Source organism: Carcharhinus amblyrhynchos, chromosome 28 (assembly GCF_965287045.1).
Source record: "Carcharhinus amblyrhynchos chromosome 28, sCarAmb.v2.hapA, whole genome shotgun sequence".
Classification (NCBI taxonomy): Eukaryota; Metazoa; Chordata; class Chondrichthyes; order Carcharhiniformes; family Carcharhinidae; genus Carcharhinus; species Carcharhinus amblyrhynchos.
In genome coordinates, this window is record NC_137351.1 from 30,400,116 (window position 1) to 30,412,974 (window position 12,859).

At 41.9% G+C, this 12,859-nt stretch overlaps 1 protein-coding gene across 2 annotated transcripts in view; it reads left to right on the forward strand.

The window, feature by feature from the left end:
- The window catches only part of efl1 (elongation factor like GTPase 1), a 320,174-nt gene that overhangs the window by 229,958 nt on the left and 77,357 nt on the right, over nt 1-12,859 (forward strand). For both annotated transcript variants that reach the window (XM_080214115.1, XM_080214114.1), the window contains exons 16-17: nt 5,479-5,610; nt 12,585-12,732. In XM_080214115.1, coding sequence (XP_080070241.1) covers nt 5,479-5,610; nt 12,585-12,732 — 280 coding nt within the window. The remainder of the gene's footprint in view (nt 1-5,478; nt 5,611-12,584; nt 12,733-12,859) is intronic.

Genomic DNA, 12,859 nt, shown 5'->3' on the forward strand with positions numbered 1-12,859 from the left:
CCCATTGCCCCTTATGTGAAAAAAAGTCTTGATTTCACTCCTAAGTGGCCTAGCTCCAATTTTAAGATGAAGTCTTAAACTATATTTGTCGCCTGAGGAAACAGTTTATGCAACCTATCCTCATAATTGTAAGCCATGATGTCATTCTGTGGAATCTTCAGCATACTCCCTTCATGGTCAAGATATCTCCCCTGATGCTCAGGACCCATAACTGAACAAAGTGCTCCCGATGGAGTTTTGACAAGACCACGTACAAATGAAGCATCCTTTCCAGACACCAGCAGTTGGACAAACAGAATAATGGAGTTGTGGATATTGCCAGATGTTCTGCAGATATTTTTGTTTGCATTTGTGAAACGAAAGACAGACTTTCATTCATACAGAATCTTTTTTCTAGCGCTGCAGTATCACACAGCGCTTCGGAGGCAGTGGATTACTTTTGACGGTTGTTACATAGGCAAATGTGCGTTTTGTTCCCAGTTTTTGTTCAGGTTAAATGGACTGAGAAATGTAGATTCCCATTAGTGCATTGCTCATTCAAGTCTGGACTTAGTGCAGACCTGACAGATTGGATGGCCTTTTCTCATTCCATACACTCTGATTTGGTAATATATTTCAGTATCCAACTTGGTAGTGAACATCATTTACAACCTTGCTAAAGAGAACATCTTTTTCTCTTTAACTAACTATGATGTTTACACATTCATTGTCAGTGTGTTTCCAACTCTTTTTACAATTGAATGTTGTTACCTATATTGTTTACACCAGTTACCTTCTGACTTGAGTAACCATAAAAAGAAGATTGTTGCCATTTTCAGAAGTAAATGTAACATTGATATTACAAACCCATTGATGGGTATTTGGAGGACCCGTCATAGGAGCACTAGTTGTGTAACTAACCCCAATGTATTTGGATAACTCTACTCCCAAATTCTTCCAGCATGCTTTTGAGATTAACAATCCGGCCGCTTCCTCTTAGTGGGATTACATGGGATTTACGGCACAGAAACAGACTATCCGGCCCATTCACATTTAATTGTGCTCATTGAATCCCTTGGTTTTGATGTGTGAAAAAAAAATTAAAGTTGATCTGGATGCCATCTGTAACCTGTGACAGAACTAGGGGAGTACTGCAATTTAGGAAGTCTTGTTAACTGGTTTACGGCCAGTGATTTTTTTTTTAAGGAAAGAAATTTGTAATATTTTTAACCTATTTTTCCAGAGTATTACAAAGCGTTGGTCTGGAGAAATAGAAACCAGCGAAATTCTATTGTGTATGTCTTTTAACTTAGAACCATAGAATCCCTACAGTGCAGAAGGAGGTCATTCAGCCCATCGTGTCTGACCGACTTGTGTCAGGAAGGACCGTCTTACCGAGGTCCACTTCCCCACCCCCTTCTATCCCCATAACCTTATGCATTTACCATGGATAATCTACCTAACCTCCATATCTTTGGACACTAAGGGGTAATTTTTGAGCTGTGGCCAGAATTGAACCTGGGTCCCTGGCGCTGTGAGGCAGCAGTGCTACTTACTGTGCCACCCTTGTAAAATTAAAATTTTGATTTAATAGTACATTTTGGTTTGAGTATGTCTAATATTGCACAATAAAATTACTTGTGATGTTTGAGTAGCTGGAATGTTGGCAGTTTAAATATCACAGAGTGCGGTCTGAAACCAGAAAAATATTAATTGGCTGTCTGGATAGAGAATTTTTCGCAGCATTTCAGTGATCTAAAGGTTAATGCTATAACTGTAGAGGTACGCTGCTCTGAATAATTTCTTACAGTCTGCTTTCTTATCATTAAATTAAGGATTATAATTGAAAAATAGCTTGGATCCCTGAGTGAGACTGCAAGGTTCACAGGATTTGCAGTCAGTTTGGCTTTTCACAGACTGCAGTTTTTTTTTGCTGCATTCCAAAGCTGCATACCTACTTTTATTCTACCTTGTTGGTTGGGTTGTCACAGCGATGCAATCACCTGTCTGTTAATATTCTTAAGTCACTACTTGTCAAAGTGGGCTAGTGTTGAATGATGACTGTGTGTACAGGTAATCCAGAAGGGCATTCAAATCATTTATTCCAAGTCACAGTTTGAGCTCTTTGTCCAGTCAGTTTATTTCACAGGATATTATCTACCTTTGCATTTACCATCTGGTCTCTCGGTATCAAGCTTTTGCCATTTTTTTTTATACCCAAATACCCAGCCTGATCCTATTCAACATGATGACTGCTTTTGTTGCCAGTCATGGCTGTCTCAGTTGCAGCCTCTCACCCTCTCTTTAGTTCCTCGCCCTTTCAGAGTTATTGTTTGGTCCTCTCCAGAATTCTGTTAGGGCTCTCTCCCACCATCCACTGTGCTTTGGACTTAACCTGTCCGGATGCAGTCAGGCTGTTTATACTGGTGTCTCAAGCTCATCGAATTGTAGAATCATCAAATTCCTCCAGTACAGAAAGAGGTCATGCAGCCCGTCAGGCCTGCACCAGCAGCAATCCCACTCCAGTCCTATCCCTGTAACCCCACGTATTTACCCTGCTAATCCCCTGACACTAAGGGGCAACTTATCATGGCCAATCCACCTAACCTGAATATCTTTCCAACTCTGGGAGGAAACTAGAGCACCCAGAGGAAACACTTACACACAGAGAATGTGCACTGGTAGTGATCCAAGCTGGGAATCGAACCCAGGTCCCTGGCATACATGAGGCAGCAATGCTAACTACTGTGCCACCCTGTCCTGCATTCAGGCATCTCTGCTGTACACTTCTGCCTTCCTACATCTTAGGCTTCTTCTGCTAGTGTTTCTGGTTGTGGCAGAAATCTGCACACTTGCCCTTACTCTTTTCCATTTTCAAATTCTGATGTTTGAGTTGCAGCCCCCCTTTCGTCCCTGCCCTAGAATCAGCCCACGCTTTGTCTCTCAGCTGGCCTCTTTCTATCTGGCAAATATGTAAAAAGAAATTGCTGGAAACACTCAGCATGTCTGGCAGCAGCTGCAGAGAGAGAAACAGAATTAACGTTCACATCAGAACTCATGTTGTGTTGTCTGGCCTCACTTTTTGTGCTTAGACTTGATGGCTTAGTCTGCCTGGTTGCTGTATTCTCTCCTAACTCATCCTTGGGGAGGTTACTGAAGGAAGGAACCTGAGGCTAAACATGCAAGCTCTGAAAGTTATTTTGAATATTTCATTCCCCCAATCATTCGGCTTTTCACATTTACATGTCTTTTGTTCCTTTGCTTCATTACAATCTATTTTAGCCTTATACTATCACCCCTTTTGTTAATTTTTCCTACCTTCTGCCCTGTCACAGACTTTCCCTTTGGTTTGTGCACCCCCGCCCCCCACTCAACCACCATTTCCTGCCTTCCTTGAAGGTAATAAACTTCTAAACACTCCCAGCATTGATGAAGGGTCATCGACCTATAATGTTAACTGTTTCTCTCTCCACAAATGCTGCCAGACCTGCTGAATATACCCAGTAGTTTCTATTTTCATTTGTTCTCAGAAGTTCCTTATTTACTTCTTGTAATCTCCCAAATGCCTCCATCCCCAAACACCTACCTTTCAGTGTCTGGCTGCTAGCTAGGATGCTGGTTAGCTCAGTTTGTGATGCAGAGCGATGCCAACAGTATGGGCTCAGTTCCTGTACCAGTTGAGTTTATTCATGAAGGTTCTGCCTCCTCAACCTTGCCTGAGGTGTGGTCATCCTCAGGTTAAATCACCACCCATCAGCTCTTCCCTTCAAAGTCTATAATCAACTGGGACTGTGGTGACTTTACCTTACTGCTGGCTACACCAAATGGGGAGGCAGTGGCGTGTTGGCATTGTTACAAGACTAGTAATCCAGAGACCAAGGGTAATGTTCTAGAGGCTCTCAAATCCCACCAAGGCAGATGGTGATCGTGAAACCATTGTTGATTGTTGTAAAAACCCATCTGGTTCACTAACATCCTTTAGAGAAGGTCATCTGCCATCCTTACCTGATGTGGCCTTCATGTGACTCCAGATCCACAGTAATTGGTTGACTCTTAAATGAATGATATGGCCTAGCAAATCACTCAGTTAAAGGCTAATAAATGTCGATCCAGCCAGTGATGCCCACACCCCATCAATGAATAAACAAAAATGTCCTGAAGCTGCATTTTTTACAGGCTTTTGAGTTTCTTGCCTACTCGCCCTGTTAAATCTCAGTCTTCCTCTTCCATCAATCTTACCTTTTACCTGTCCTTAGGCATCCTACACGTGCTCTCCACACAGCACTGGGTTTGCTCTCTGTAGAATCTGCTGCTGTTCAACTGTCACCCACTAGCTGCTGAGAAGATGGAGTATAGTCATTTCCAGCTATTGAAGCATGCTGAGCCATGCTTTGGAGGCCCCCCCTCCCCACATCAATGTGCTGTTTATCCACTGCCCGGGAGCTATTGAGAAGTTGGGCTATAGTCACTTCCTGTAGTGAAGCATGTTATACTATGCTTGGGCCCCTCATCGATGTGCTCCACTCAATGCCTCCCCACCCCTCCACCACCACCTTGAGCAATTACAACCAGTCTTTCCTGGCAGGGTTCATGTGTCGACAAGTTGGGAGTCTCCACTCTCGGCCTGAACTGCTGCACTTTCACTCCAGCTTTCCAAATGACTATTACATACCCAATAATGGAAAGGCTGTGTGATCATTTTACTTCACTCCTCTGCCACCCCCACATACTCCTTTTCAATGATCGTTACCCAGATGTATAAAACCTCTTTTCATTGTGTGTTTGAACATTCCCTTCACGCACAGGTTACATTGAAGTATAAGTACTTGGGAAGAGGTCTAATCCATCAGTTTAGCAAGGGCTAACATTGTGTGAAGATTTATGTACTGCTCAAAAGGAACATGCAATCTTTACACATTCTTAAAAATAAGTTTATTGAACCCAAAGTTGAGTTCTGAAATTGGCAAAATGCTGCTGCTTTTAGATGGAAAATGTCAATTTTCTGCATCACTGCAGAAGTTCTACTTTAAATCCTGCAAAGGGTGTACTTTGTAAAAATATTGGCTGATGCTTTATTATGGAGTCGTCTTAAGACCTAATATTTCGCGACATTTGAAGAACGTAGGCACATTCACTTAGTGCTATTTAAAGCTTTTAAACTGCTTTTAAAAGCTTCCATTTGCAGCTTTTTTAAATTCGATCGCTTGTGATGAAACATTTGTGACACAGCTTCAAAATCACAAAAGTTGTAAGCATCCACTTTTTAACCAGTTAGCATTTCTCATTGTTCTTATCTGCTGATGTGAAACCATTTACTCAAGTTCCCTATCTAACCAGTTTACCTCTATAATGTATACTGAAGTGATTTCAATCAATACAATGCAGATAAAGTTGTACGCCATTAATCGGAATACTTGACTCAGATGAGACACTGCCTTAATTGGTTTGCTCAGCTTTTTCCTCTTTGACAGTGTTTCTGTTTTTATTTTCCATCTACAGGTATTGGAGGCCTAGAAGACTACGTCCTAAAATCTGCTACGTTGTCAACTTCCCCTGTATGTCCACCTTTTACACCTTTGAACTTCGAGGCAACTCCTATAGTGCGGGTTGCTGTGGAGCCCAAACATCCAAGTATGTATTGTGTATTATAACAAATGCAGATAGTATTGACATTGCCTAGTAAGACTAGTTAAAATATGTTGTTTAATGAAACACTGTGTCTAGCGCAGTTTTAACATTCTGATTATTGTTTCCTAATCCCTCCATGACCTTACTTCTTACTGTTTCTGTAACCTCCTCTTGCCTGACAACTCTCCAAGATCTCTGCACTCCTCCGATTCTGGCCTCCTGAGCAACCCCAATTTTTATTGTTCCACCATTTGCAGCCATGCTTTCAGCTGCCTGAGCTCTAAACTCTTACGAATACTCTTCATAATCCTCATCATATCTACTCCTTCAAGATTCTACTTAAAGCTTACCTCTGACCAAGCTATTGGTAACATGCCCTAACATCTTTTACGTAACTCAGAGTCGAATTTGTTTCCTAACTCTGCTGTGAAGCACCCTGGAAGTTTTACTACATTGTGTGGAGTTTGCACATTCTCCCCATGTCTGTGTGGGTTCCCTCCAGGTGCTCCGGTTTCCTCCCACACCACAAAGATATGTGGGTTTGGTTCATTAGCCATGCTAAATTACCCCTTAGTGTTCTGGGATGCGCAGGTTAGAGGGATTAGCAGGGTAAATGTGGAGGGCTACAGGATAGGGCCTGGGTGGGATTGTGGTTGGTACAGACTCAATGGGCTGAATGGCCTCCTTCTGCACTGTAGAGATTCTATGAAAGTGCTGTAGAAGTGCAACTTGCTGTTGTGGTGATGCTACCCCATAAATTTATAGGTTTTGAGAAGGTGGAGGCATAAAAATTGTTATGTTAGCTGATTGTACAAGGACTGTGAGTGATAAATTTAAGGTTTTGGGCAAGAAAGATGGGGAGATACGACGAGAATGTTTTTGTGGCAAGCGATGACATCATGGAACCCACTGGGTGATGGAAGGGGAAAGAGTCAATGATTTCAAAAGGAAAGTGGATGGCTGCTTGAAGGAGCTATATTTGCACGACTAAGGGGATAGAACAAAGGAAAAGGACTGACTGGATTTCTCATCAGAAAGACAGCCTGGGTTTGAAGGCTGAATGGCCTCCCCCACACTTATGATACTGTGACTCTATAAAACAACGTTTACAGGAATATTCCAAGGATGCTTGTTTACCCCTTGCATTCACTGTGTAACTTGGAACAAGCTTGCATGGATATCCTGGGAATGGACATTCAGTGATATGACAGAGATACTTTCTGTATGGTAATGTAATGTAGAGCCCGTAGACAGACATTGACAGACCGTTTAACTGACAGTGAAGTGCAGCAGATAACTATCTGAATTTAGCTGGTGAACAGTGCATAAGGCATAATAGAGCAATTATTATCCACAAAAGTTGAAGGATAGCTAGAGATGGGTTATCAAGTAGCAGCACACTTAAGCAAGTTAGGTTTCATCATGAACTGAAAAGAAAGCTGGAGCAATTTGCCATCCCTCCTCAACTCTGGGTTTTTCTTTTTTTTCTTTTACTTTATAACGCTGTCCGTTACTACAAAACCTAACATACTCCTTGTTTCATTCTCAATTCCTTGTCCCTCTGCAGGAATTGGTTCAGTTCCACTGCTAGTGGTTGTCAAATAGGCATCATTCATAGGAGTTTCTCTTGCCAGAGTGGGTATTGTACATGGAAAATTTTGACTGTGAGCCCTGACATTATATTCGACCGCATTGGGCCACCCCAAGCAGCAGTGTTTCATTCTAACATTGCCCAAAGTCCATCTGAAATCTGTGACTAGACATCAGACTGGTTGGTTCTTCCCTCCCTGAACAAAAAAGAATGTGGCCAATTGCGATGTATCCTATTTTCATCCAGAACAGGGTTAAAAATCAAATTTGGGACAGTTGTGTTCTGTATAGTGTCTGCTACTCACTGGCTAACTAGATAAACCATTGTGAAAATGCATATTTTAGCTTTTAACTTGTTTTCTTTTAATCTGTGATGAAATAGCCCCTTTCAAATAAAGGTTGAATGAATTAGGTTCTTGTAGCTCTATCACTTAATTGCACCAGCGTAGACTTATTTGATCAGGAATTTGAGATGTGTGCCTGCATTTCATTGTGTCCGTGCTTTTGGTCAGGTGTCACTATAACAATAAATGCCCTTAGTTTTATTCTGTGACATAGCAAAATAGGAACGACATTTTTAATAAAACCTGGAGTGAGTTCAGAGGCTATTGAGGGTTCCTGATGGATTTTGCAACTTGCCTGAGCTTTTTTGTTGTGGTTAATGACATAAACTGGATCCCTCCAGTCAATTACCGTTTGGAAGTCATTACCAAGTATCTATTTTTAGCTTCTAATCCATTTAACAGGTGCCTTCAAAGAGCAAGTTTATGTTCATTTTGTTTTAGAAGTTCCCTATTTTAAGGCACAGCATCATTGTATTTCAGTGTTTAAGATCTTCCCATGATCAGTATGATCCCATAAAATCCCAGTGGGACAAGTCAGAACGGATGTGCTCAGTGTCTGATTGCCTGTTCGCCACTCTGTCTCCAGCAATAACATGCATGAAAAATAATTGATTCACCTGATCGTTGCCTTATTTTTCAGCCTTTTCTGTTTAAACTTGTGTGTGAACTTCTTGAACCAGCTCCAGTGTCAATGTGGAGATCAGAATCCTCAACCTAATTAGTGAATATGAAGAGTTGCCAATAGTGACAATCAGAAAAGGCCCCACTGGGCTACCCAAACTGTGTCTCTCAATTGTGATATTTCACATATCACATCATATTCACTCTCCACTCCCATCCTAAAATCATGTGACCCGGGAAAGCTGAATGAGTATCTTCAAAGTTTGAGCCAATTTGAGGGGCAAACCTGGGAAAATCCTTTCTTGACTCCCAACTCTTGCCTTTCAACCCCAGTAATCAAAACCAGAAGATAGTCCTGGCCCAGAAAATGCCATTCCTTTTGTACAAGGTGATCTGTGCCTGAGCCAGAAACCAGTACATCTCCCACTTGCCGAAATCCAGCAAATTGTCATCCACTGCATTATCTGATGGCCTAGTCCAGAGATTAGTTAATCTCTGGGGAAAGAGCCACATCCTGATACCTTACTCAATTTGGCCTTATACAATTTAAAATTGTAATCCCGAATATGCCCCAAACTATTGAATTGGAACAAACTGTCAGTTTGAACACAATCTACTCCTTTATAAATCTCAAACAGACCACTCCTAAATCTGTGCTCCCATTAGGGTGAAATCCCGATTTTTTTTTTAGCTTATCTTGATACCCAAAATACTTAAAACTAGAAATTAGCCTAGTAAGGTTTCACTGCACCCTCACCAAAGCCACAACATCAGCCACCATGTGAGAAGATAAAAATTGGACCCATCATTCCAACTGAGACCTAACCAAGAAATATTGGTCCATAGAATCCCTACAATGCAGATGGAGGCTATTCGGCCCATCAAGTCTGCACCGACTCTCCAACAGTGCATCTTACCCAGGCCCTATCTCCATAGCCACACATTTTTAATTCCCCTATCTCGAGGTGCTAAGGGACAATTTAGCATGGCCAATTAATCTAAACTGCACATCTTTGGACTGTGGAAGGAAACCAGAGCACCATGAGGAAACCCACGTAGACACGGGGAGAATGTGCAAACTCCACACAGACAGTGACCCAAGCTGGGAATCGAACCCGAGTCCCCGGCACTGTGAGGCAGCAGTGCTAACCACTGTGCCACCATGCCTCACCATTTATTACATACAAAAATTGGTAAACATGCCTTCTCCATTTTTGTGGTCTACACAATGAGCAATGTTGCAAGCTTTTATGGAGCTTTATTGGTGAAAAGAGTTTTATGTTTTAGAATGCAAGAGGAAATCTTTGTGTACTTTTATTGATGAACTGTTCAACTTTTAAACACATTCAGAGCCAGCTGGCTAAATTGGAAATATTGTAATTTGGTAAAATGAAATGATTTCACATGATAATTTCAGCCGGTTTCTTTTGAGGGCCTCTTTTAAGGTTGACAAAGGTGCTTATTAATTATTGATTCCATAATTGAAACCTGAAGGAATGTAAGACAGAGTGTAGTGTAAGTAAAATTAGGAAAGAAAGAACAGAAGCCAGTGCACAGAGCACAGATGATTTTAATAAATTAAAAGAGATTGAATGCAAAGCAGAAAAAAGAGGAGACTACAAAATCAGAATTGGGGATGCGGCAGTTGTAGAAAATCACTTATTTTCATGTGTCCTTGTCAGGACTGAATAGCAAAGAGCAAGTTCGAACAGGCTGTCTGAGCCTTCTCTTTGTGAGCTGTACAGGTGCAAATAGTGGAAATTTGGACGCAACATTGGAGGGTATCTTGCAGGTGGTGGTGGTCCCATCTATCTGCTGCCATTGTCCTTCACAGGTTTGGGAAGTGTTGTCAAAAGAGCATTGCTGCAGTGCATCTTGTAAAGATAGTATTGCCACTACGCATCAGTGGTGGGGGGAGTGAATACTTAAGCTGGTGGATGGGGTGCCAATCAGGCTGCTTTGTTCTGGTTGATGTCCAGCTTCATGAGTGTTGTTGAAACTGCACTCATCCAGGCAAGTGGAGAGTATTCCATCACACTCCTGAATTGTCCCTTGTAGATGGTGGACAGGCTTTGGGGAATCTGGAGCTGTTTTACTCACCACAGGATTCCTAGCTCTGACCTGTTCTTGTAGGTACAGTATTTACGTGGCTAGTCCAGTTCCATTTCTGGTCAATGGTAACCCTGGGGATGTTGATAGAGAGACATTCAGTGATGCCATTGAATATTAAGGGGATGTGGTTAGACTCTCTCTTGTCGAGGATGGTCATTTCCTGGCACTTGTGGTGTCTTATTTGCCAGCTATTAGCCCAGATCTGAATGTTGTCAATGTTTTGTTGCATATGGACATGGACTGCTTCAGTATCTGAGGAGTCACAAATGGTGCTGAACATTGTGCAATCTTCAGTGAACAATCCCATTTCTAACTGTATAATGGAAGGGAGGCCACTGGTGAAGCATGGAGATGGTTAGGCTTTGGACGTTATCTTAAGGAACTCATGCAATGATATCCTGGAACTAAGATGATTGGCATCCAACAACTACAACCATTACTTCAACTAGTGGAGAGTTTTCTCCTTGAGTCCCATTAACTTCAGTTTTACTCCTTGATGCCACACTCTGTCAAATGCTGCCTTAATATCGAGGGCAGTCACTCTTGAACTCATTTCTTGAGTTCAACTCCTTTGTCCATGTTTGGACCAGCGCTATAATGAGGACAGGAGTTTAATGACCCTGACAGAAACAAAATTGAGCATCAGTGAGCAGGTTATTGCTGAGTAAGCGCCACTTGATTGCACTGTCTATGACCCCTTTCACTATTTTGCTGATGATCCAGAGTAGGTTAATGGGGCAGATATTGGCCTGGTTGGATTTTTCCTGTTTTTTGTGGACAGAACATAGCACAAAAAGCATATACATCCAGAACTCCTGAGGCATGGAAATCAGAGTCAGATTGCCACACTGCTGCTTTTTATTTACCTTGGAATGAAGCTACATGTTTCCCACCCAACCTTCCGAGTCAATACAAGTGAGAAAAGTGAAGTGCAATGGTTTTCCAAGGCCTGTGTAGTGCAGCAGCAAGAAGTCTGACAACACCAAGTTTAAGTCCAAGAACTCCTGTCTGAGGCCAGAACTCTCCACTCGCCTGACGAAGGGGCAAACCCCGAAAGCTTGCGAGTTTACTATCAAATAAATCAGTTGGACTTAAACCTGGTGTTGTCAGACTTCTTACTGTGTTTACCCCAGTCCAACACCGGCATCTCCACGTCATGACTACTAGTGCAGCAGCATCAGGGGAAGTGAAGCCTTGTCCCCTTTTTATGACACTTGTTGGTCCCAAGCACTTTGAGAAGCCAGGGAGAAGGTAAATGGTTAGGATAGGGAGGGAGAAATGAGGTAGGGTGGGTCCAGGATCAGTGTGGGTTGGTGGTCATCGGGGATGGATTGGGAGGATAGTCAGAGTGGAAGAAGTTGTCAGGAAGGGTAGTGGAGCAGTCCAGGGAAGGATGAGGGAAGGTCAATGCCATAGACAATGGCTGATAATGAAGAAGCAAATTATACATTCCTTTCTGGCACAAAAACAAAACAAGTGGTCCAACTATGGCTTACAAAATAAATTAAGGATAATATTAGAACCAAAGTAGAGTCCTATAAAGTTACTAAAGTAGGTGTTCAGCTAAGGAAAAGAGATTGATTAAACTTGCAGATAACATAAAAGTGGACTGTAAAAGCTTCTATAAATGTAAAAACAGTTTAGTGAAGACTAATGTAGGTCCCTTACAGTCTGAAACAGGGGAATTTATAATGAAGAGCAGTTGAACAACTTGCTTTGCTCTGTCTTTGCAGAGGACGCAAATAACTTTGCAGAAATGCTAAGGAATCAAAGGTCTAGTGAGAAGAAAGAATTGAAGGAAATTAGTATTATTAGGCAAATTGTGTTGGAGAAATTAATGAGGCTGAAAGCCAATAAACTTCCAGGGCCTGATAATCTCCATCCCAGTGTATTAAAGGAGATGACCATGGAAACAGTGGATGCATTGGTTGTCTTCTTCCAAAAAGAAGGCTGTATTCTTTTGCTTTTTGGACCTACTTCCAAAAAAGATATATTGGCCAGCCAGTTGTGATGGGGAAAAATGCACAAAATGTTCTGAAGTGATATACTTCACCACAATATTGGAATTAATGGTTAGTGCCAATATAGAATCATCGTTGTATAAAATGGAGATTTACATTAAGGGAATTCATAGGCTTTTGAATGGAGCCAGTTCTTGCCGACAGACTCCACAGAGGGTAGTGAGGATCATAGTTGAGTCATAAATCTGGTATCTAAACGAATGGTGTGAGTTAGTAATCTGTTGATTCAGATTGCAGTTTATACCTTGTGCCTTCTTCATTCTTAGATTTGTTTTATTTACTCATCCAGGTGAAATGCCCCAGCTGGTGAGAGGAATGAAGCTGCTTAACCAGGCTGACCCATGTGTGGAAGTGCTCGTCCAAGAGACAGGAGAGCACGTATTAGTAACTGCTGGAGAGGTGCACCTACAGCGTTGCTTGGATGACCTCCGAGAAAGGTGAGAGGGAGAATTGGTTGTCACGGCTTCAGTTCATTTCCTTTAATGATTAGCACAGACCACCAAAATGAACAACATCCTCAGGATATGGCTTTGTCAATTACTAATTCATAAAATACACCCAGAT